The sequence below is a fragment of the Lagenorhynchus albirostris genome, chromosome 15, assembly GCF_949774975.1.
Source record: "Lagenorhynchus albirostris chromosome 15, mLagAlb1.1, whole genome shotgun sequence".
In the NCBI taxonomy this organism is placed as follows: Eukaryota; Metazoa; Chordata; class Mammalia; order Artiodactyla; family Delphinidae; genus Lagenorhynchus; species Lagenorhynchus albirostris.
In genome coordinates this window covers 50322435-50346527 of record NC_083109.1, presented here as the reverse complement: position 1 = coordinate 50346527, position 24093 = coordinate 50322435, and the positions used below count along the sequence as shown (strand labels likewise).

The window sequence follows — 24093 nt, the reverse complement described above, 5'->3', positions numbered from 1 at the left end:
TGCAAAGTGGCAAAAAAAAAAAAAAAACCACTTATTTAAAATTTGCCAATTTTAAGTCTACAGTTCAAAGACTTGGACAAAAGTATACAGCCCTGTAACCACCACCACCATCAAGTTTACTACATTCCCACCATCCCAAACATTCCCTCCTGTCCCTTTGCAACCAGTCTCCTCCCCACACAGAAACTGGAGAGGGAGCAGGGAAGTCCCAGGATGGGGGAGGAGGGATAGAGGAGGAGCTGAAGGCCAGGCTCTACTGGCAGGCTCCACCTGTTCCTTCTGTACACCCGGCAGGGAGGGCCTGTCACCTGCATTTGTCCCTATGTGGACACTGTGGCCTGGTAGCAAGTGGCCGACTCAGGGGCACACAGACTACAGCAGGGCCAGGTCAGACCCTATGCGACCTGGCTGCAAAGCCTTTTCTCCCCACCTGGGCAGGGATTGGAGTCAGTGCCACCCCCTCCAGGAAGCCCTCCCTGGTTCCTGCTGAGCATACTGTCTCCTCTCCTCAACCCTGGTCTTTGGGGTTTCTCAGGAGGGTCCCAGTTCAAGGTCCAGACTGAGCCCAGTGGAGACAGCTCAGGACCTGTGACTGGAGTCTCTGTGCCAGCTCGCCCCCTCCCCCCATTGTCTCTTTCCCCCCACCTTTCCCCAGGTCCCATGGTCTCCATCAGTCAGGCACAGCACCAGCTGCCCAGCTGCCCTTCCTAACTGTCCTCTGTCCGGCCAGGGCCTGATAACAGCTGATTAGGGCCCCTGGGAGGGGCTGGGACTTTCCTGCCCCTCCCTCCTTCCTGCCCCAGCTCCCAACCCAGCTCCTAAGCACCGGGACCCTTGTGGGTCCCTCTGAGACCTTCTAGGTCAGCCACCCCCTCTTAGGTGGGGGGAAACTGAGGCACAGGGGTGGGTAGAGAGCTGCCTGATGATCCACAGGGTGGGGGAGGGGGGCACAGACTTGTCTTCTTCCCACCAGCACCAGGCCCGGAACCACGGCTTGGACATGTGTGCTCCACGTTTGACCTGGTGACAAATAAGGACAAATAAGGATGACAGTGACACCACCTCTGTGTGGGGGGCCTGTGCTGAGCCCTTGAGGACCGCACACCTGGGAGGCTGCCCCATGAGCCAGGCACGGGGTGGGGGAGGGAGGAATCGGAGCCCAGGCTGCCCCTCCTACGGCCCAGGAGGCCTGGGGTCACCCTGTATGGAGGGCGGAGGCAGGTCTGGGAAGACCCAGGTCCTCTGACTCTGGGAACCCCAGTGCCATCCCCGGCTCCCACTTCTGGGCCCCCACCTGTCCCGGCTCAACTCACTCCAGCACTGGGGACCTCTCTCCCTACCTGCACCCCATCACATGGCTCCCTGCAGGGCCCTTAACACCCCCAGGGTTCCAGCCTGCTGTTGAGAAAGAAACTCAGAATTCCATCCCCTCGATGTCCCCTTGATATCTTTGTGACACGGTGCTGTTTCTGTTCCCACTTGACAGGAGGGCAAACTGAGGCATGGGGCATGGGAGGGGTGTGTCCTGCCCGAAGTGCTCCCTCCCTGGGGATGCCCTCGTGGCCCAGGACGGGGTGAGGGGCCCTGTCGCCCAGCATAACTGGGTCATGTGGGCCCACATGTTGGGAGGACACCTGGACAGTCCCAAATCTAGGACTGGACCCTCCTCCTGGCTCCCACCCCTGGCACCAACAGCTCACCCACTCAGACTGTCCTCTGGCCCGAGCCCTGACCCTCCCAGATTGAGCCGTGCTCACTCTTACTTGTAGTCAGTATCTGGGTCTGGTTTTCAGGGATACGGGGACACCCCGGGTGTAAGCTCATGCCCTGCCCTGTTCCTCTGCCCCACCCCCGGCCTGCAGCATCTCAGGTCTGCAGCTCCCGGACTCCAGTGCCCAATTCTTACCCTCCCACCTACCTGATCCCCTGAAATACCCCTCCCTCCACACTCCATCCAGCCCAAGGCCATGTTGTACAGGCTTAAGAAAATTCTGGAAGTCATCACCCCAACAACAGATAGGAATGATCCCTGGTGGGACAGGGGAAGGAGGTTTCTTCGTAACATGTATGTATCCTTCAAGGGTTTACAGTGGGCATGCTCCACGTTTGTAATTAAAAATGATTCAAGACTAAGAGGAATAATGAGTAGCCTTGGCCCCTCCCCCATTACGTAGCTTCAAGTCAGAGTCGGAAGTTGGGGGAGAGCCTGTGTAGAGCCAGGGCCCTGGTCCCCAGGGCTCTGCTGGGTGGACCCTCAGTGCCCCTCGGTCCCCAAGTCTCGGCGGGGATGCAGGGACAGAGGCCGGTGGGGCTGGGGAAGGACTTGGAAACACAAAGGAAACTCTTGCCTCAGTGGTTCTGGAGCCTCACCTGACGTGGAAATCGGTTCTAGAGGATTAGCGTCAAAGTATGTCTGTGTGTGTGAGTGCACACACATGTGCATGAGTGTATCTGTGCCTGTGTGTGCAACAATTCAAATCTTCAATCTGTAAACACAAACACCTCCAACTTTGCAAAGCCAACAAAACAATTTTCAGCAACTGTGGAAGACAAAGTGTTAATGCAGTCATTTCATTGAATACCTTAAAATGACGAAAAGAAACCGAGGACTCCAAGAGCCTCACTAACAAGGAGAAGCAGAGCTGCTGGAGGAAATGATCTGTTAGACAAACACAGGGAGTGTTCACCTCCCCTCACCCCAGGAATGAGATAAATGCAATCTGCAAAATGAAACAGCAAAAGGATGCTACTCATTACAAGAATTTCAAATGCTGAATATGGATGATGCCTTTTTGCCCACAGTGTAGTGTATGATACATTGATTTGATTATGTTTTGTGTATTACATGTATTACACTATGTGTCTTGTATCATGTTTACATTATTACACTTCGACACGATATATTACGTCTCACATTTGTATCCAGTGTGTTTCACATTGTGTCACGGTGTTGGATTCAAAGAAAACCAGAGCAACAGGGGAAAAGAGACCCCAGTACAGAACTGGGCGCCATTCCGAAGAAAGCAGGGACAAGTGGGGATTGTAGCCAAGGAGCAAGGGGTTGGTGGTCAGAGAATTTCCAAGAGGAGACAGCAGGTCTGGGGGAATTCTGTTTAAACCACCCTAAAGAGGCTTCTACTGACACATCCCAGGGAGATGAAACCTAGGGCGGGGAGAGAGGGGTTTTGATCAGATATCAAGGGAGATTGGGTACCAAGGGCAGGGGTTCTTGCTAAACCAACTCAGCAGGGTTCTTGGTAAAATGGGAGATAAACAGGAAGGGCACAGTTGGGCCCAGGAGAAGGTTCAGGAGCCTGACTAAAGTTTGATCAAGCAAAGAATCTCTGTCATTGGCAGTTATGAGGGGAGTGCTGTGATGTGCACGGGTAGGAGGAGACAGGGGAACAGCCTTTCTGGAAATGATATAGCAACGCCCCCGGGGGTTGTCCGGGAATTTGCTCCAGAACACAATCACCAATAAGGAGACAGTGCTAGAATGCAGATCGAAAAGCAGCCTTGTTCATAAGTAGGAACACACTCCCAATAAAAGCCAGATGGGAGATAGGGGAAACAGGCGTGACTGTGAGATGAAATGAGACAATAGTGGGGGGTGCAGTCCTCTGGGGACTGAGATCTGACAATAGCAGGGGACGGCTCTTCCCTTTAGGAGATGTGTGCTCTATACAAGCCAGCATGCAGAGAAGTGGGCCTGGGTGCAAGGGGCAGGGCAGGGCCATCCCTACAGCAAGGCAGATGCTCAGGGCCCAAGGACCCACAGAGAGGGTGGCTGCACCTGGCTGGGCCCTGGACCCTTTCCTCTCCCTCAGCGACACCCACAGCCAGAAACACAGCGACGACCACATCTGCTTTCCATAATCTTTAATGAGCGTTAGTGCCCACTGCCCGCTCCCTGGGCTCGGGGCAGGGGCGTCAACAGGGGGTGCTCAGGGCAGGGGGCCAGGGAAGGTGGGGAAGGATGCCGCCTCAGCAGGAAGCAGCGGTGTGGGGACAGGAGGGGACTGGCTTCTCCGCTGACCCAGGTGGCAACCCTGGGGACCGGGCTCAGGGCTCCTCGGGGACGTACTGGTGGATCCAGTCCAAGTAGTGCGTGATGCGGGTGTAGATGCCTGGCCGGTTGGGCTGAGCACAGCCGTCGCCCCAGCTGACCACACCCGCCTGCAGCCAGGTGCCATTCACCTTGCAGACCAGGGGCCCTCCGGAGTCGCCCTGGGGAGGGGAGGGGTCAGCGGTGGCTGTGAGGCCTGGGCGGCTGGGGGCTGCAGGGGGACGCGAGACCCACCTGGCAGGAGTCCCTCTTGCCATTCCCGGCACAGAGCATGTCGTCCCGGACGATCGGGATGTTGTTCCCTGTGTACAGGCCAGTGTGGTATTTCATGTCACAGATGCTGTTTTCCACGACGGGGACCTTCACCTGCTTCAGGGGAAATGGCGGTGGCAGGGGTTCTGGGGGTGAGAGGAGAGGAAGGATGCTGCATCAGGAGAGTGTGGGATCACCGCCCTGAGCCGGCCGGTTGGGACCCTGTTCCCCAGAGGAAACCCCAGGTGGTGGAGCCGCGATGTGCCCAAGTCCCCCTCCAGCGGTCCCTGACACTCACGTCCCCTGTGCAAGTTGCCCCAGCCTGTCACCCAGCACCGAGTCCCCGGGCGAAAGGTCTCGGAGGCAGGGGGCAGGGTGACCGGATGGACGTGGCTGGAGATGTTCACGGCGTCCCCAAGCTCCAGCAGGGCGATGTCCGCCCCGTTCTCAACTATGTAGTAGTTGGGGTGGGGGATGACCCTTCTGATGGGCAACAGCTCGTCCTGGTAATAGAGGTGCTGCTCCCGCAGCTGCACCCTGAGGACTGTGGGGTCTTGGACTTGCCTGGGGAGAGAGAGGGCCACCTACTCAGGGGCTGAGCCACCTCCGGGACACCCAGGAGCGTGAGTAGAGCCCCAGGCCCACCCCTACCCGCCAGGCCCTGTGGAGACTCACGGTCCGACGCAGTGGGCCGCGGTCAGCACCCACCAGGGGTGGATCAGGGAGCCCCCGCAGATGTGTTTCCAGTACTGGGTGCTGAATCTCAGGCTCACCTGCCAGGGCCACTTGCTCCCAGGGGCCTCCCGTCCCCCTACGATGCCTGCTCGCTGCAGGGCCTGGTCTGCGGCTGGGGCAGGAAGGGCCTTCAGGACACGACACGACCCAGCCATCGGGCTCAGCCCTTCCCTGTGCCAGCACCACCCTGGGCTTCTCTGAACCCAGCCACCCATCCCTGGGCTTGTGGGGGGTGGGGTGAGGGGACAGAGACAGAACGGGCCCAGGGTCAGGACTCACCAGCGGCCGCATGGACCAGGCTCACCAGGAGGGGCAGCGCCAGCACCAGCAGATGGAGCATCTGGAAGGAGCGCAGGGGGCAGCTGGAGCTTGGCTGGGGGTCTGTGGGGTTTGGGTTCTGTGGGGTGGGGTGTGTGTGGGGTGCGGGGTCTGCAGGGTGTGGGGTCTGCAGGGTATGGGGTGCAGGGTGTGGGGTGGAGGTGGAGTCGGGGCCCCTGGTGATGAGGGGCTCTGTCCAGGCCAGGGGATCTGGGGCCTCAGTGCTCCGGATCTGAGGCTCGGCCACCCTGCTCCACAGTGACACCCAGATGTTGGGGTCCCGCTGGGGGTTCTCACCTTGGTGGGCCCAGCTGCTTTTGCCCAGCCCTCTCTCCCTGCCTCTTATCCTCACAGAGCAGGACAGGGTCAGGGGAGGGATGCTGGTCATCCAACCCAGAGGGAGGAAGTGGATGACTCAGAACCAGTGCCCGAGTCCCTCTGGCCAGGAAGGGGCCCTGCCACACATCCCTGCCCCCCACCCTGCGATGGCAGAACCAATTCCTCAGTGAGGTCAAATAACGTCCATCTCTGGGTGTTATCTGAGCAGTTAACTCTGCCATCAGTGGAACCTTATTATCTGGGGATCTGAGTGCCATCCGCAGAGGGAAGTGAGGGGGAGATGACAGGAGAGGCCAGTGCCAGCCTTCGCTGGATACTCCCCACCAGGCCCACCACCCCTGTCCCCGGTCCTGCAGTGCCAAGGCGACCACTGTACTTGTCCGTCCATCCGCCCCACCTCCTTACTCTCCCCTGAGCCTGCTGGTCACCCTTGGCTTCCAGCCCACTGCCCCACCTCAGGCCTCCCTCTAGCAGACGGTGCTCACTTATTCTCTCAACAAACTGGTCCCAGCGCCTCCAGGTGCTGCATCCGGGTCCCATGCACCGGATTGATGGAGATGGGACCCTAGGAGACCACGGTGGAGGAGGCAGGGACAACAGGTGACACCCTGGTGCCCAGGGCCCGCCAGGGGACTTGGCGGGGCTTAGGGAGCACAGAGGGCCGCACCTCCAAGGAAGGCTCTGATTGGCTCAGCCCTGGGAAGCAGACCAATCAGCAGCTCGAGGATGTGATTGCTCTGACTGGCTAACATTGGACCAACACCTGGCCAGACCGAAGGGGGTGGGAGGGGGCTAGGTGATGGGAAGGAGTTAACAGATCCCACATGGGTCCCCCTGAAGACCCTCTCAGGTGAGTATCCTTAGTACACAAGGACCACCTCCTCACTCTTGCAACCCAGTAATAACAAAAAGTTTAAGTCCCTCATATAAAATCAGTAATAACCAAATAAATAAACAATTCATTGAAGAAATGTAAATGACCATGTGCACATTAGAAAGATTTCACCTAGTTAATAACGAAAATGCAATATAAACTGAGCGATCATCTTGGGGGTCATGTTTGCAAGGTTTCTGAGACGCAGTTCCCTGTGTTGCAAGGTTGTGTCCCACGTGTCCCACGGGCTTGGGAAGGGATGCTGTTGACAAGTGGTGTCGTCAAGGGCCTTAAAACAAGTGATCTCTTGACCTTACTGTGGATTTCTAACTGTGGAATGAGTGAGTGACAAGTGAAGGCCATGGGTGCATTCAGCTCCAGGGTAGCCCATGGGGAGGTCTCTGGCTGAGGCTGTGGTCTTTGGGGCCAGACACGGGGGTCCTGCTTCCCCAGGCGTCGCAAGCCACTGGCCTGAGGTGGGACCTGAAGTGAGAAGGGTCAGGGGAGGACTCCCAGGGAGGAGCCTGGGAGATGCCCAGAGAGCCTCAGCCAGCCAGGGACAGGGGTACCCAGAGGAAAGTGGGGCTGGGCCACCCTTAGTGGGTGGGCTGCTGCCCTGGGGAGGAGGAACCTGGGGGGTGGGCCTCCCCAGGGGTGGGCTCTGGGGGTGACAGGGGGAGCATGGAGGAGATCAGAGTTGGGGGCATGTGTGTGTGTGGGGGGGACTGTCTTCTGCAGCCCTGGTGACAGCCGAGTAAAGGAAAGACCTATCCACCGAGGACATGGCCTGTGTCCCATGGCACTCATCTTCCAGGACAGGCACAGCCACCGTGCCAGCCATCTCAGAGAGAGAGATGCTCCTGTCCCTGGACTGTTGGCTCATATTCTCCAAACTACCTGGAGTTCAGGGTCCCTGTAACATCTGGGACAGTGTGAACAGAAGGACAGAGGACACAGCCAGCGCAGGACCCTCAGGGTCTCCACCAGGCATGCTCCAAGCGCTGTTCTCGTGAAAAGAAGAGATGAAGAGGCTCTGCTGTGTTGGGAGGGGAGCTCGTTCCGTGTGAGGGTAACGTGTGCTCCAGGCCGTCTCCACCTTTCCGAATCCAGCCCAGTGAGGTCAGTAAGGATCCTCCACCCAGGATACCTGCTTCCGGCCAAGATGGGGTTACAGGGGACATGTGCAACCCCCCCACTGTAGGCAGCTAGACACTGGGGAAAGTACACGAAATAGTGGTTTCAGACATTGGGCAAGGGGCAGCGTGGGACTGCCCCTGAGAGAAGGGCAAAGGGTGAGGCGAGAGCCACAGTGACCACAGTGCACCTGGAGGCAGCTGTGAGGGGGTGGGGAGCCCCAGGCAGCCAGAACTCGTGAGGCCGCGAGCCAGGGAGGAGACACCTGCACACAGTGAGTTCCAGAGGTCCCCGGAGGGGTCCCCTGGGGTCCTGCCAGTGCTTGAGAGGAAAGCATCAACACCAGGAACAAGGTCAGGGACAAGAACCATCTGAGGGGAGCAGGCAGAGGATTCTGGGAGCTCACACAGGCCTGGGAATGTCTCATGGTCCCCCAGCTGATTGGAGAAACCTTGTGATACCTGGCTCTGGCCAAGTCCCATCAACTTAGCAGTGGAGTGAAGTTAGCACAAGAGGGACCGCTTCTCCAGACCCACCCTGACAAAGTTGACGAGCAAGGCTCAGAAGGATCTGGCAGATTCCAAATGACTTAATGGCATTCAGGAACGCAGCCCCAAACGTTTGAAGTAACAGCAAAATCCAGCCACCAACCATAGTGTGCACAAGGTCTGGCGTCCAATCAAACACTACTAGGCACGGTCACAAAAAGATGAATTCTGTATGACTCTCCTTGCATGAGGTCCTTAGAGATGTCAAATTCATAGAGACAGAAAGTAGAAAGTTGGGTGCCAGGACTTGGGAATGGGGAGGGGGGTTGTTTAGTGGGGATGGAGTTTCAGTTTTACAAGATGAAAAGAGTTCTGGAGATTGGTTTACCACAATGTGAATGTACTTTACTGAACTGTATACTGAAAAATGGTTAAGATGGTCAAGTTTATGTTATACGTATTTTGACACAATTAAAAAAAATAAGTTTTAAAAAATTACCAGGCATGAAAAGAAATTTTAAGAAAAGATGACCTATAACCAGAAAAAAAGTCAGTCACTCTAAACAGATCCAGAAATGATGGCGTTCACAGGCAGGGATGCTGAAAGAGCTGTTACAAGTATGTTCAGGTAGAGGAAACGTGAGTGTGATGAGAAAAATGGAAGCTGTAAAAAGACCTGAATGAAACATCTAGACACAGACGATAAAATCTCTACATTGAAAACAATACATCCTAGATGGAGTTATTGACGGATTACACACAGAGGAAAAGAACAGTAAAATTGAAGACATACTAATAGAAACCATCCAAAATGAAGCACAGAGAGAAAAAGCCAGGGAAAAATTAACAGAATCACCTGGGAGTATTGAACAGTCTCTCATAAATTATCTGGGGCCCCAGAAGGAGAGGAGGAGGAATAAACTAAAATGATATTTGGGGAATTAATGGCCCTGAACTTTCCATATTTGGTGAAACTATAACCAGAGATCTAACCATCTCAATGAATCCCAAATAGAATAAACCTAAAGAAAAACATGCCAAAGCACGTCGTGTATTGCTGAAAGCCAGTGAGAGAGAGACAAGATTAAAAACATCCCCAGGAGGAAAAACACAGTACACAGAAACAAAGACAGGGGACTTCCCCGGTGGCGCAGTGGTTAAGAATCCGCCTGTCAATGCAGGGGACACAGGTTTGATCCCTGGTGTGGGAAGATCCCACATGATGCAGAGCAGCTAAGCCTGTGCACCACAACTACTGAGCCTGCGCTCTAGAGCCCACAAGCCACAACTACTGAGCCCACGTGCTCTGCAGCAAAAGAAGCCACCGCAATGAGAAGCCCACACACTGCAACAAAGAGTAGGCCCCGCTCGTCGCAACTAGAGAAAGCCTGTGAGCAGCAACGAAGACCCAAAGTAGCCAAAAAAAAAAAAAAAAGAAAAATCTGAGGGGGAGTCATCGTTAAATCAGTAAAAAAAAAAAAAAAAAAAAAGAAAAGAGAAAAAGAGATTATGTACATTGAGTTATTTAACCAGAGTAAATATCGTTCAAAAAAGGAATGTGAAACAAAGTTTTTCAGTCAAACAATGGCCGAGAGACTCTATTGCCAGTGTACCTGCACTTCGAGCAATGTAAAAGGATGTTCTGGAGACAGTAGGATGTGATAGCAGAGGAAAACTCTACAGCTGGACAAAGTAAGACAAGCTCTGGAAATGGAAATGCCTGAATAAGAAGATTTTTTTTTCTCATTTAAAAAACATTTAAAGGATAAAAGTTACTATTTTAAAGCAACAACTGACACAGTGTACCGTGTGGTTTATAGCCTACTTGGAGGTAAAGTATGTGACCACAGTAACACAAAAGATCTGCAGACATTTAAAGCCTATTGTTATGAAGCGAAGTTGTATGTGAAGTTGTGTAATCATTTAAAAGTAACTAAAATTTTATTTTTTAGAGCAGTTTTAGGTTTACAGACAGTTGAGCAGAGAGTACAGAGTTCCGATACACCTGCCCCCCCCAGTTTTCCCATCATGAACATCTTGTGTTAGTGAGGTATATTGTTATCATTGATGAGTTGGTATTTTTTAAATATTTATTTTATTTACTTATTTAGGCTGTGCCAGGTCTTACTTACGGCATGCGGGGTCTTTACTTGTGGCATGCGAACTCTTAGCTGTGGCTTGTGGGATCTAGTTCCCGACCAGGGAAACTTGGGCCCCCTGCGTTGGGAGCACAGAGTCTTACCCACTGGACCACCAGGGAAGTCAGTCCTGATGAGTCAGTATTGATACATTATTATTAACTAACATCCACAGTAGACATTAGGGTTCGCTCTTGGTGTTGTATATTTTATGGGTTTTGACAAATGCATAATGACATGTGTCCACCATTACAGTATCATACAGAAGCGTTTCACTGCACTAAAAAATCATCTGTGCTCCCCCGATTCATCTTTCTCTCCTGAACCCTTTGCAACCCCTGATCTTTTTATTGTCTCCATAGTTTTGCCTTTTCCAGAATGTCTTAGAGTTGGAATCATATGTATGCAGTCTTTTCAGATGGGCTCCATTCACTAAGCAGTATACATTTAAGGTCTTTTCATGGCTTGAAAGTGCATTTCTTTTTTATTTTTGAATTTTATTTTATTTTTTATACAGCAGGTTCTTATTAGTCAATATATGTCAATCCCAATCTCCCAATTCATCCCACCACCACCACCACCCCCCGCATTTCTTTTTATCACCGAATATTCCACTGTCGAGATGGTCCACAATTTGCTTATTCATTCACCTACTGAAGACCCTTTGGTTGCTTCCAGTTTTTGGCAATTATGAATAAACCTGCTATAAACATCTGTGTGCAGGTTTTTGTGTGGACATAATTTTTCAACTCACTTGCGAAAATGAATACCTAGGAGCATGATTGCTGGATCATAGGGTGAGAAACTGCTAAACTGTCTTCCAGAGTAGCTGTTCCATTTTGCATTCCCACCAGTAATGAACAAGAGTTCCTGTTGCTTCACATCCTCGCCAGCGTTTGGTGTTGTCAGTGTTTTTGATTTTTAGCCATCCTAATCGGTGTGTAGTGGTAGCTCATTGTTGCTTTAATTTGCAGTTTCTTAATGACGTATGATGTTGAGCATCTTTTCATGTGCTCATTTGCCATCTCTATATCTCCTTTGGTGAGGTGTCTGGTTAGGTTTTTTGCCTATTTTTGTATTTGGATTGCCTGCTTTGTTATTGTTGAGTTTTAAGAATTCTTTGTATATTTGGATAACAGTCCTTTATGTGATTCATGTTTTGCAAAGATTTTCTCCCATTCTGTGGCTTGTCTTTTCATTCTTATAATTGTGTCTCTTACAGAGCAGAAGTTTATAATTTTTATGAAGTCCAACTTATCCATTTTTTTCCTTCATGGATCTTGCCTTTGGTATTGTATCTTAAAACTCATCACCAAACCCGAGGTCATCTAGATTTTTCTCCTATGTTATCTTCTAGAAGTTTTATATTTTTTCATTTCACATTTAGGTCTATGATCCATTTTGAATTAATTTTTGTGGTAGGTCAGTGTTAAGATTCATTTTTTGCATGTGGACGAGCAATATTGAGCACCATTTGTTGAAAAGCTTGTCTTTTCTCCATTGAATTGCCTTTGCTCCTTTGTCAAAGATCAGATGACTGTTCTATATGAGTCATTTTGGGGCTCTCTATCCTATTCCATTGATCTATTTGTCTATTCTCTCATCAATATTATCATAGCTTTATAGTAAGTCTTGAAGTTGGGTAGTGTCCGTCCTTTAACTTTGTTCTTTTTCTTCAATATTATGTTGGCTATTTCGTGTCTTTTGTTTTTCCACGTAAACCTTATTTATTTATATTTTTAAACTTTTAAAAAAATTTTATTTATTTATTTAACTTATTTTATTTTTGGCTGCATTGGGTCTTCATTGCTGTACGTGGGTTTTCTCTAGTTACGGCAAGTGGGGGCTACTCTTTGTTGCGGTGCATGGGCTTCTCATTGCGGTGGTTTCTCTTGTTGAGGAGCATGGGCTCTAGGCGCGCAGGCTTCAGTAGTTGTGGCTCACTGGCTCTAGAGCACAGGCTCAGTAGTTGTGGCGCACAGGCTTAGTTGCTCCACGGCATGTGAGATCTTCCCGGACCAGGGCTCGAACCCATGCCCCCTGCATTGGCAGGCGGATTCTTAACCACTGCGCCACCAGGGAAGCCTCCACGTAAACTTTAGAATCAGTCTGTTAACATTCACAAAATAGCTTGCTGGGATTTGGATTGGGATTGTGCTGGACCTATGATCAAGTTGGGAATGTTCGGCATCTTAATAACACTGTCTTCCTATACATGAACATGGATGTCTCTCCATTTATTTAGACTCCTGATTTCTTTCATCAGAACTGTGTTGTTTTCCTCATATAGATCTTGTACATACTTTGTTAGAGTATTCCTAAGTACTTAATTTTGGGGAGTGTTAATGTAAATGGCATTGTGTTTTTAATTTCAAATTCCAATTCTTCACTTCTGGTATATAGCAATATATAAAATATAACAACTGACTCTGTAATATTAACCTACCCTGCAACCTTGTTACAATACCATATTAGTTTTAGGAATTTGTTTGTTGTCTATTCTTTGGGATTTTTCTAAATGGACAATCATGGCATCTTCAAACAGAGAAAATTTTATGTCTTCTTCCCAATCTGTACACATTTTGTTTCCTTTTCTTATCACATCATTGAGGACTCCAGTAAGATATTGACTGGAAGTTCTTCATTTCTGTTACAGTGTTCTTAATTTCTAGCATTTCCTTTTGGTTCTTAGAGTTTTCATCTCTCTGATTACATTACCCATCTGTTCTTGCATAGTGTTCACTCTTTCCATTAGAGCCCTTAGCATATTATCATAGTTATTTTAAGTTCTCAGTCTGATAGTTGCCAATCTCTGCCTTATCTGAGTCTGGTTTTATTACATGCTTTACCTTTTCAGACTGTTTTCCTTGCTTTTAGCATGCCTTGTGATTTTTTTGGTGGAAACTGGCTACAGTGTACTGGCTAATAGGAGCCGAGACAAATAGGTCTTTAGTGTGAGGATTTGTGTTTACCTGGCTGGAGTTGGGGTGTGTTGACTGTTTGTGAGGTTTCAAATTCCTCTGGTGTCCTGGTCCTTTCTCTTCTGTTGCCTTTGGTTTCCCTAGAAGCTCCTCCTTAAATAGAGTTTGTGTCCACAGCCCTCTCAGTTGTGATCCAGTGTTATTATGCTGGAGCCCTGTTGATTGGGTGGGGGAAAGGTTCAATAATCCCATGAGTAAGTCTCAGTTTTTTAGTGGGCTTACAGGAAGGCTGGAGGGGACTGAGTGGCCTACCTGTCCTTCCCCAGGTCTGGTGAAGTGGTTTTCCTTGAGGGCAGGTTTCTGTCACAGACAACAGAAAGCTCTGGGTGCATTTCTAGTTGATTATTTCCGCTCTCCCTGCTTGAAATCTGAAGGCTTTTTTTCTTGGATCTTCTCCCTGAGAGCCTGGTGCAGCTCCTGCAGGAAACTCTCATCAAAGTGCAAGCACGCCCAGGACTGGTGCCCCAGGAAGTTTTAACGCCCAAGCTTCCAGGCTCAGTGTCCAGCAGCCACTCTGCACGTGTTCTCAGGCTCTGCAGCTTCTGCTCAGTGGGAGCTTCTCTGTAATCATCTGCCTGTCCAGTTTGGGGACAGAGGTTTGCCCTGTGACCTGGATTCTCCCATGGGACTTCACTTGGGCTTCAGTTTGTTCTTCACTTTCTTGTTGTGAGGATGGAAATCATGACTTCCAAGCTCTTTATGTGTCAGAGCAGAAACCGGAAGTCTATAGATGTATATTTTTCTGAGATAACGCTAATATACAACAGAATTCACGGACTGTGAGACTCCAGTTCAATGAAGTGTGACGATTGTAACACCTGTGTGACCACCACCCAAAATAAGACATATCACCTGGAAGGTTTCCTCACGTCTCCTTCTAGTCAAGACCCTCCTCCACCACCCTCAGAGGCAGCCGCTGTCATGATTTTTGTCACTGTGGGTTAGTTTTGCTGATTCTAACGCTGCACATGGAAGTGTCACATGTGCCGTGTGGATGTCCTCTGCTCAGCGGAACAATGCTGAGTTCCACCCAGGTGGTTGTGTGCATATGGAACTGACTCCGTTCTGTGGGTGAGAAGAACTCCATGGTACTGAAGATACTCTCCTGTTTTGTATAGAAGCTTCATTGTGTCAACATCCCCGTTTCACATAAACCCATCGTGAATTAAGTTTTGTGTCTGATGTAAATGGGGCCCCAGTTTCACTTCTTCCCACACGCTTATCTTATCAGCCCAGCACCATTGATCGAAAAGGCCACCCGTTCCCCATTCAATATCAGTGACATCGTGGTCGTGAATCAAGTGGTCCTGCAGTTCTGGGATCTATATCTACTCTGTTCTGTTCCTTTTATCTTTGTGTGCATCCTTCCCCAATGCATGGTCTTGGTTATTACAGCTCTAGAGTATGTCTTGATGTTGGAGAGGATGAGTGAGCCATCTTTGTCTTTTTCCTCTAAATTTTCTTGGCCATCCCAGGTCCTTTCCCTTTTCATATTAACTTTAGAATCAGACTGTCAATCTCTGCAAGAGGTAGGGCCGCTGGCATATTGATTTGGATTGCATGAGGCTATAAATCAAAACGGATATAATTGATATCTTAACAATCCAGAAACATGACACATCTCTCTTTAGGGCTCTTAAAATGTCTCTCGGCGACGTTTTGTACTTTTTGTTGTATTGACTTTGCACACCTTTCTTTAAATGTATCATTAGTGGGTTTTGGTTTTTTTTTTAATTCTATAGGAAATTGTTTTGTGTTTTTTATTTTCCAATTACTGGTGGATGATATTTAGAAATACAGTAATTTTTGCATATTGATTTTGTGCCTCACAGCCTCGCTGAATTCACTTATTCTGGTGTTTGCAGAAGATTTTTGTTTTTCTATGTATGTGATCATGTCACCCACAAGTAAAGTGGATTTATTTCTGCCGCGAGCTCAGCTCCGTCCGGAGTCCTGCAGTTTCCCGCGTGTCCACCAGAGGGAGCGCCTGGCTTGAAAAGCAGAGGCCCCGTAGCACCTGCCGGGCAGGGCTGGACAGATGCTGGGACAGGAGGGACTCGACGCCCGGCCACCCCTTACCTGCCCACTGGGTCGCGGTCGCAGAGTGGAGGTCCGACTGCAGCTGCGTCCCTGGCCTGGGACCTCCGAGGAGCAGGCGGCACTGCGCGTGGGCGTGGGAGGTGGACAGCTGGACCTGGAGTTCTGGGGTCTGCAGACTTTTCTACGTGTGACCTTGGCCTCAGTTCCCACGGGGAGAGGATGATGAGCTGGGCCGGACCCAGGGCTGCTGCAGTGGTTCTTCCTCCATGCCCAGCCTGTGGTCTGCGCCCTCCCTGCCAGGAAGGGTCATGGGTCAAGGGTCAGAGGGTGGGAGGGCAGGAGAGCCTGGGATGTGGGTCAGTTAGGGTGGCCAAAGCCCTCACTCAGTTCACCACACCACCTGCAGTCAGGTACTGGCCGACCAAAGGTCCTTCATGTTGTCCTGGGGGCAGGGTGGGGTTAGGACCAGGATGCCAGGGAGTCAGGGAGTCCCCATCCTCTGCCTCGCATGCCTGGGCTCGCCTGGCATGCCTCCCCAGGCCGTGGGGACACAGCATGTCTGGCCAATTGGGGCTGCCCCCTGGGCCGGGTATTCCTGGCTGGTGGTCTCTGCGGGACAGTGGGGGAGGCTCTGGGGTAGGGGATAGGCTGTAGGGAAAGGGGGGCAGCAGCCCTGTGCTGTGGAGTTACCCAGATACAAGTCCACACATGGGACCCCAGGCACCGACTCACAGTGTGGATTGCACACTGAGCCCTTGGTGACTTACTACAAAGATGCAGTAACCATGAGAGTGTGGTATTAATGGAGGGTAATGTACAGATCAATAGAACAGTAGCCCAGAAAAAGACCCACACGTACATGGTCACTTGTTTTCAAGAGAGGGTAAGTGTGGCCTTCTTAACAAATGTTTCTGGAACAACTGTGTCACCTGTGTGGGAGAAGACAAGAGACTTGATGCTCGACTTGTAATTCATTCCAAATGGATCTTACACTTAAATGTAGAAATTAAAACTGTAAAACACCCAGAAGAAACCATAGCAGAAAATCCTCATGACCTGAAGGAAGGCAGAGGGGACTCAAAAAGCACTGAAAGAAACAAAAAGTTGGTAAATGGGACTTTGCCAAAATTTAAAACTTACACTTAGAGTGACACTGTTAAGAAAATGAAAGTACAATCCCCTAACTGGAGAAAATATCTGTAATGCACGTATCTGATAAAGGACTTGTATCCAGATTTAGAAAGAAAGGAGGGAGGGGAGAGAACTCTTACAACCCTCTGAGACAACACCCAACATGATTTAAATGGGCAACAGCTTGTGTAGATACTTCCTCAAAGATGAACCACAACCAAGAAACACCTGCTCACCCATCGGGAAAGTGCAGATGGAAGGAGACGCTGCCACACACCCTCTGAAATGCTGGAAAGTCACGGGCTCTGCCCACAGTCTCCCCCACCTTCCTCTGAGCCGTGCAGTCCAAAGCCTGGGCTGGGCAGATTCGGGTGGGAGTTGTGCTCGCCCGAGAGGGGGTCACGCTGCAGAGAAGAGGCGAGAGTGCTGCTGAGCGAAAAGGCTTGTGCTCGGGAGAGGGTAACGGGTGGGAGATGGTGACACGTGAGCACTACCCAAACAAGTTGAGGGATTAGGGACTGGAACCGGGTTTCACCTGCCAGAGAGGGCTGCCGGTAGGTGAGGGGATTGCAGTAAACCCCGCAGTGTGGAACTGGGACTGGGGAGAGCTGGTGGTTTCAATATAGATACTGAATTGTAGATGTGAGGTGTGGGAGCCCGTGTGTGCTCACGTGTCAGCCCGTGTGCGCATTCCCTAGCTACATCCCGGGAAACCCCAAGAGCCTCAGCGTCACCCATCACAAGGTTCGGTTTCTAAGCACCATTTGCCCCCGAGGCGCTGGGCTCCCTGGAGAAGTGACGGGAGGGGCCTGGAATCCTCTTGTTCAGGGAAACATTCAAAGAGAGCTGAGACCTCCACAAAAAGACTTGAACAGCACCGTTCACAGCAGCTCCATGTTCATGCCCCCAACAGGAAACAGCAAGAAGTCCCCCCCCAGGTGCGAGATGAACATCCTGAGGTGCAGTCCTGCTACCCAAGTGCAGACAAGGCAGGACAACCCACCGTTCACGAGTGTTTGGAACCACCTCCCTGGGCACCAGGTGCTGCCTGGGTCACCCTAGGACTGAGTGGGACCGTGAGACTAAGGGCTAAGGGGCCACACAGGGCAGGCACTCTGTTGATGAAGTCAGTTCCCATGGGGTGTAGGGAGTAGCCTCCACACTGCCGTCCAGGCTGGACGTGAGCAGCCAAGGGATGGGATGGGAGCCCGAGGGAGCCAGCTTCTTGCCTGGGTGGGAGGTTCCAAGTCAGCAGGGGTGGAGGCTGGAGTGACCCCTGTGCTGGTGCATCCAAGGTGGAGATGTGAGTCTGAAGTAGAGTGCAGCTTCACGTAGACGCAGGTGGATGCGTATAAAGTTACCATGGCTACGAGGATACACACCAGTCAGTACACACACAGCCTGGCTCTGTCAGCCGTGGGGGCCTGAGGGCAAGGACGCCCCAAGAGCAACGAGCACATCCTGTGCCTGGATCTGGGTCTCTAAGTCCTCCTGCAGTAAAGGGAAGTGGTCTCCTCGGAGAAATGATGCTGGGACCGATTCTGGGACTGAGGCAGGAAATACACCAAATAAGCCTGGAGACTCTGTCCCAGCCCAGAGGGGCCCAAGGAGACGAGACAATTAAATGTCAAGTGGGGCCTGGACAGGGGCCTAGGACAGACAGAGGACACTAGGGGAAAAGTAAGTAAATGTGAATAAACTATGGACTTTAGTTAAGATAATGCATCATATTGGTTCATCATTTTAACAAATGACTCATACCAATGGGAGATGTTAACAAGAGAGGAAGGGACTTCCCTGGTGGTCCAGCGGTTAAGACTCCGCGCTCCCAGGGGGCCTGGTTTCGATCCTTGGTCAGGGAACTACTAGATCCCACAGGCATGCCACAACTAAGAGTTCGCATGCCACAACTAAGGAGCCCTTGAGCTGCAACTAAAGAGCCTGCCTGCTGCAACTAAGACCCAGCAAAACCAAATAAAACAAAACAAAACAAGAGAGGAGCTTGGATGAGGAATACACGGGTGCATCTACACTAACGTTGAAATTTTTCTATAAATCTAAACTTGTTCTAAAAAATTACATTAAAAAAAAGAAATACAGAATACAGTTTGAGGCCCAGACTGAGCCCAGTGGAGACAGCTCAGGCCCTGTGACTGGAGTCTCTGTGCCAGCTCGCCCCCCTGCCCAGTGTCCCTGTCCCCAGGTCCCGTGGTCTCAGCTCACCCCCTCCCCCCATTGTCTCTTTCCCCCCACCTTTCCCCAGGTCCCGTGGTCTCCATCAGTCAGGCACAGCACCAGCTGCCCAGCTGCCCTTCCTAACCGTCCTCTGTGCGGCCAGGGCCTGATGACAGAGCTGATTAGGGCCTCTGGGAGGGGCCGGGACTTTCCTGCCCCTCCCTCCTTCCTGCCCCAGCTCCCAGCCCGGCTCCTAAGCACACGCTTGTGGGTCCCTCTGAGATCTTCTAGGTCAGCCACCCCCTCTTAGGTGGGGGGAAACTGAATCCCGGGGTAGGGTGGAGAACTGCCTGATGATCCACAGGGTGGGGGAGGGGGGACAGACTTGTCTCCTTCCCGCCAGCACCAGGTCTGGAGCCGCGGCTAAAAAGCGCATGCTCCACGTTTGACCCGGTGACAAATACGCATAAGGATGACAGTGACACCACTTCTGTGTACGGGGCCTGCGCTGAGCCTGTGAGGACCACACACCTGAGAGGGTGGCCTTGGGGGAGGAGACCTGTCCCCATCAGCCAGGCACAGGGTGGGGGAGGGCGGAATCGGAGCCCAGGCTGCCCCTCCTAGGGCCCAGGAGGCCTGGGGTCACCCTGTGTGGATGGCGGAGGCAGGTCTGGAAAGACCCAGGTCCTCTGACTCTGGGACCCCCAGGGCCATCCCTGGGTCCCACTTCAGGGCCCTCACCTGTCCCAGCTCAATTCACTCCAGCACTGGGGACCCCACTCCCCACCTGCACCCCATCGCATATGTGGGGGGCAAAAGGATGGCCCCTCCAAGATGTCCTCATCCTAATGCCCGGAACCTGTGATCCTGCCAGTTTACAGGGCTTCGCAGATGTGCTTCTGGTGATGAGATGGGAGGTTACCCTGGGTTACCTGATGGGCCCAATGTCATCATGTGAGTCCTTAAAAATCACAGACTCTTCCCCAGCTGTGGTCAGAGGAGCCAGGAAGAAGGCTGCAGTGTCAGAGAGCTGCACCACGTGGCTTTGAAGATAGCAGAGGAGCCAGGAGCCCAGGAACGCAATGCCTCCAGAGGCTGCAAAAGTGAGGAGACACATTCTCCCCTGGAGCCGCCAGGAAGAGCACAACCTGCCGACACTTGACTTTAGCCCAGGAGACCCATGTCAGACACGTGACCTCCAGAACCATAGGGTAATAAATGTGTCGGTACACGACAAAGTTTGGTAACTCCTTCCAGAGGCCATGGGAAAGGAGCACACCACACTCCCCGCAGGGCTTCCTACCTGCAGGGCTCAGGCCTGCTGCCTGGAAGAAACGCCACAGGCACCCATGATCCGCTGTGTAATCTGGGTGGGGTGGGGGAGGTGGCAGCACAAACTGAAAATGCAGGGCCCCTTGTTAAAAAATTATTCCAGATCCCAAAACGGTGACAGCAGAGCAGTGAGTGGGCACGAGGCCTTCTGAGTGTGGGGCTCCAGGTGGTGGCACAGCCCACGGGCCAATGAGGCCATCCTGGCACTGTTGTGTGGTCCCCTGGACGTGGTCTCTGTGACATGGTGCTGTTTCTGTCCCCATTTGAAGGCAAGCAGGCGGAGGCACAGGGAGGGGCATCCTGGCCCCAGCGATGCCCCCCTGGCCTGGGGCGGTCTCCTGCAGCCCATAAGCCCGGGGCCCCGGAGTGCAGGGCCCTGAGCACCCAGGTGCCATCCCCTAGGGAGGATGCTGGTTCAGCTTGGCCCTTCTCTGGGGTAGAAGCGCCCCCGAGCCCTGCCGCCCCTTTCCAAGGCCCAGGGTGCCCCCGACATAGAGAACCCACAAAGCGGGGGCACTGCTTGCCTCAGATCTTGCTCCAGTTAGGAGCTTCCTCCGGGAGGCCACCATCTGCCCATCCTCGGGGGAGGAGCCTGACGCCGGGAGGGGGGCTGGGGCTGGGGCTATGCCATGACCCTCTCCTTCTCCCTCCCCCAGGCTGCATCCTGCTGTGACTCGGTCTCTACTGAGTGACCCTGGGATCCGCCAGGGCAACAGCAGCCTCTTCCAGCCATAGAATAGCTGCAAGGGCTCGCTCAGGATGGGGAACCCCGGGGCCCTCAGCACCCACCTTGCCCGATGGACCCTGGCCCTCCCTACTCTTTGTCCCAACGTTCCGGGAGCCCATCTGCAGGGACCTTTGTCTCCAGCCCTCAGCACCCCAGGTTCTTTCTCCTGCCACCGCCCCCTGCAGTGACTGATCCCCCTCCATCTGGCTGGGCAGGGTCCTGGTGGTCAGATCCATCAAGGGCCATCTGCACAGAGGCGGATCCTGAGAGAGCAGAGCCCTGGGGCCTGAGTTTGGTTGGGGTCTGTGAGGGCACAGGGCCAAGAAGGAGGGCAGGAGTGGTCTGGAGAGGGCCAGGTGCCCCTCCCCCTGCCCTGTGGTCACCCTCAAAGGCCTGCCAGCAGCGGGAGCATCAGCGTGCTTGCCTGGTCACTCCGAGGCCCTCACGTTCTCCCACCAAACTGTGCAGCCATGGCTGTCAGTGGGCGCGTTCCGATCCAGATGAGAGGATGCTGCAGGAGACGCAGCCAGTGTGGAGGGGGGGCAGGGGGTAGATTTAGAGCCTAGGCCTGGGATCCTGGTGTGGCAGGAGTTTGCCTTCAAGACTAGACAGGGGGGACTTCCCTGGTGGTGCAATGGTTAAGAATCTGCCTGCCAATGCAGGGGACACAGGTTCGAGCCCTGGTCCGGGAAGATCCCACATGCCGCAGAACAACTAAGCCCGTGTGCCACAACTACTGAGCCTGCGCTCTAGAGGCTGCGAGCCACAACTACTGAGCCCATGTGCCACAACTACTGAAACCCACACACCTAGAGCCCCGTGCTCCGCAACAAGAGAAGCCACTGCAATGAGAAGCTCGCACACTGCAATGAAGAGTAGCCCCCGCTCGTCGCAACTAGAGAAAGCCCACACGCAGCAATGAAGACCCAACACAGCCAACAATAAATAAACTTATTAAAAAAAAAAGACTAGATGGGGGTTGAGCACGCAGAGAATGAATTCATGTGCTGGCTTCTGCCTGGGGACCTCAGACACTCAAAAGAGCATCACTCTCACCATTAAAAGAAAACAAAAAGTCAGACAAACTGCAAGCTCACAGCTTTTCTTGAAGTCTCAGGAACTGGGGCTGCAGGGCAAACAACCAACCTGAAATCCAAGGCAAGAGAGAGACAGCACGGGGCTCGCTCTCTGGGAAGTGACAAAGAAGAACCCACGAGCCCAAGAGCTGGCTCTTTGAAAAGAAGCAAAGTGGATTAAACGTCATCCAGACTATACTAGAAAAACAGAGAGAAGACACAAACCCCAACGCCCGGAAGGAAAGAGGGGCGTCATTGCAGACCTGCAACATGTCCAACCGATAATAAACATTGTCAATAATCTGTACCCAGAAATTTGAATTGAACTAAGTCCTTGAGAGATACAAACTACCACAAAAACACTTAAGAAGAAATAGATACACTGAGTAGTCCTATGTCTATTTTTAAAATTGAATTTCTAGCCCCCCGCTCCCAACTGCCCAAACAAAACTTCAAACCCAGGTGGTTTCACTGGTAAATCTACCAAACATTTAAGGCAGAAATAACATCAAACCTACATAATTTATTCCAGAAAATAGAAGAGGAAGAAACGCTTCCCAAATGATTTGATAAGGTCAGGACTACTCTGTCTACCAAAATTAGACAAAGACGTTATAGAAAGGAAACTACAGACCAATATCCCTTATCAACATAGATACAAGAATTAAACAAAATATTAGCAAATTGAATGCAGAGAAATACAAGGGAGATAATACATCATGACCAAGAGGAGTTTTGATAAGAAAACCAAACAGAGACATTATAATAAAAGAAAACCACAGACCAGCATCTGTCCTATAAAGAGACACCAAAATACTTAATACAATTTTAGCAAATTGAGTTCTTAAGAATATAAAAAGAATGACAGATCATGGCCAAGTACAATTCATTGCAGGAATATAAGGTTAGTTTAACATGTGAAAATCAATCAAGGTAACTCACCATATTAACAAACTAAAACAGCAAAAGTATTATCGCTTCCTTAGATGCAGAGAAAGAATTTTACAAAATTCAACACCCATTTGTGGCGAACAGAAATTCTCAGCAAACTAATCTCAACAGTGCGCTCTAGTTAAAATGCGCGGAACTGGAGAAAGCCTGAAATAGACGTACACAAGGCCAGGTGATTTGTGAGAAAGATGACAAGGTAATTCAGTGGGTAAAAGGATGGTTTTTTCAAAAATGTGTTAGAACAGCTAGACACCTTGATGGGAAAATCAGAGCCTGGGTCTGACCTAATATCATACACAACTCAGAGACTCAGAGATGTCCACAGCCAGACAGAGCATTGCTCACACCCCAGACAAACTGCAAATCAACACACTTTCTTGATCCCATTAGAGACCCGAGGTTACAGGGCAAACAGCTGACACAAAATCTGGAGGGGGCAGGGCTGAGCACTTGGTCACCTGGGACGGATTCTGCTATAGCCAGGGACAGGCGGGCCCCAGAGCCAGGTTGGTGTCCTGGGTGGGGACAGGGCAAGGCTCCCTTAGGGCACAGGAGGAGCCACTTGGGTGGCGGTGTCGGGGGAAGCAGGGGTCCAGGATGCCGTAGGGTGAGGAGGTGGGCTGGAGGCCCTGGGTGACGAGCAGGCCCAGGGGAGAGTAAGGAAGTGGGGTCGATGGACGGACAGGGACAGTGGTGCTGGGTCTGGTGGGGAGTGTCCAGCGAAGGCTGGCACTGGCCTCTCCTGTCATCTCCCCTTTACTTCCCTCTGCCTGTCCCTCTGCTGATGGCACTCAGATCCCCAGATAATAAGTTTCCACTGATGGCAGAGTTAACTGCTCAGATAACACCCAGAGATGGACGTTATTTGACCTCACTGAGGAATTGGTTCTGCCATCGCAGGGTGGGGGGCAGGGATGTGTGGCAGGGCCCCTTCCTGGCCAGAGGGACTCGGGCACTGGTTCTGAGTCATCCACTTCCTCCCTCTGGGTTGGATGACCAGCATCCCTCCCCTGACCCTGTCCTGCTCTGTGAGGATAAGAGGCAGGGAGAGAGGGCTGGGCAAAAGCAGCTGGGCCCACCGAGGTGAGAACCCCCAGCGGGACCCCAACATCTGGGTGTCACTGTGGAGCAGGGTGGCCGAGCCTCAGATCCGGAGCACTGAGGCCCCAGATCCCCTGGCCTGGACAGAGCCCCTCATCACCAGGGGCCCCGACTCCACCTCCACCCCACACCCTGCACCCCATACCCTGCAGACCCCACACCCTGCAGACCCCGCACCCCACACACACCCCACCCCACAGAACCCAAACCCCACAGACCCCCAGCCAAGCTCCAG

General features: G+C 52.0%; 1 protein-coding gene across 1 annotated transcript; it reads right to left on the bottom strand.

Annotated features, from left to right (window-relative positions):
• Positions 1-3885: 3885 nt before the first annotated feature.
• LOC132505178 (tryptase-2-like) lies at positions 3886-5393 on the bottom strand. Its single transcript, XM_060123106.1, has 5 exons — positions 5333-5393; positions 4994-5165; positions 4617-4882; positions 4301-4464; positions 3886-4227 (listed from the first exon to the last, which is right to left on the bottom strand). The coding sequence occupies exons 1-5, from the start codon at positions 5391-5393 to the stop codon at positions 4063-4065; spliced, it is 828 nt and encodes a 275-aa protein (XP_059979089.1). The 3' UTR covers positions 3886-4062.
• Positions 5394-24093: the final 18700 nt, after the last annotated feature.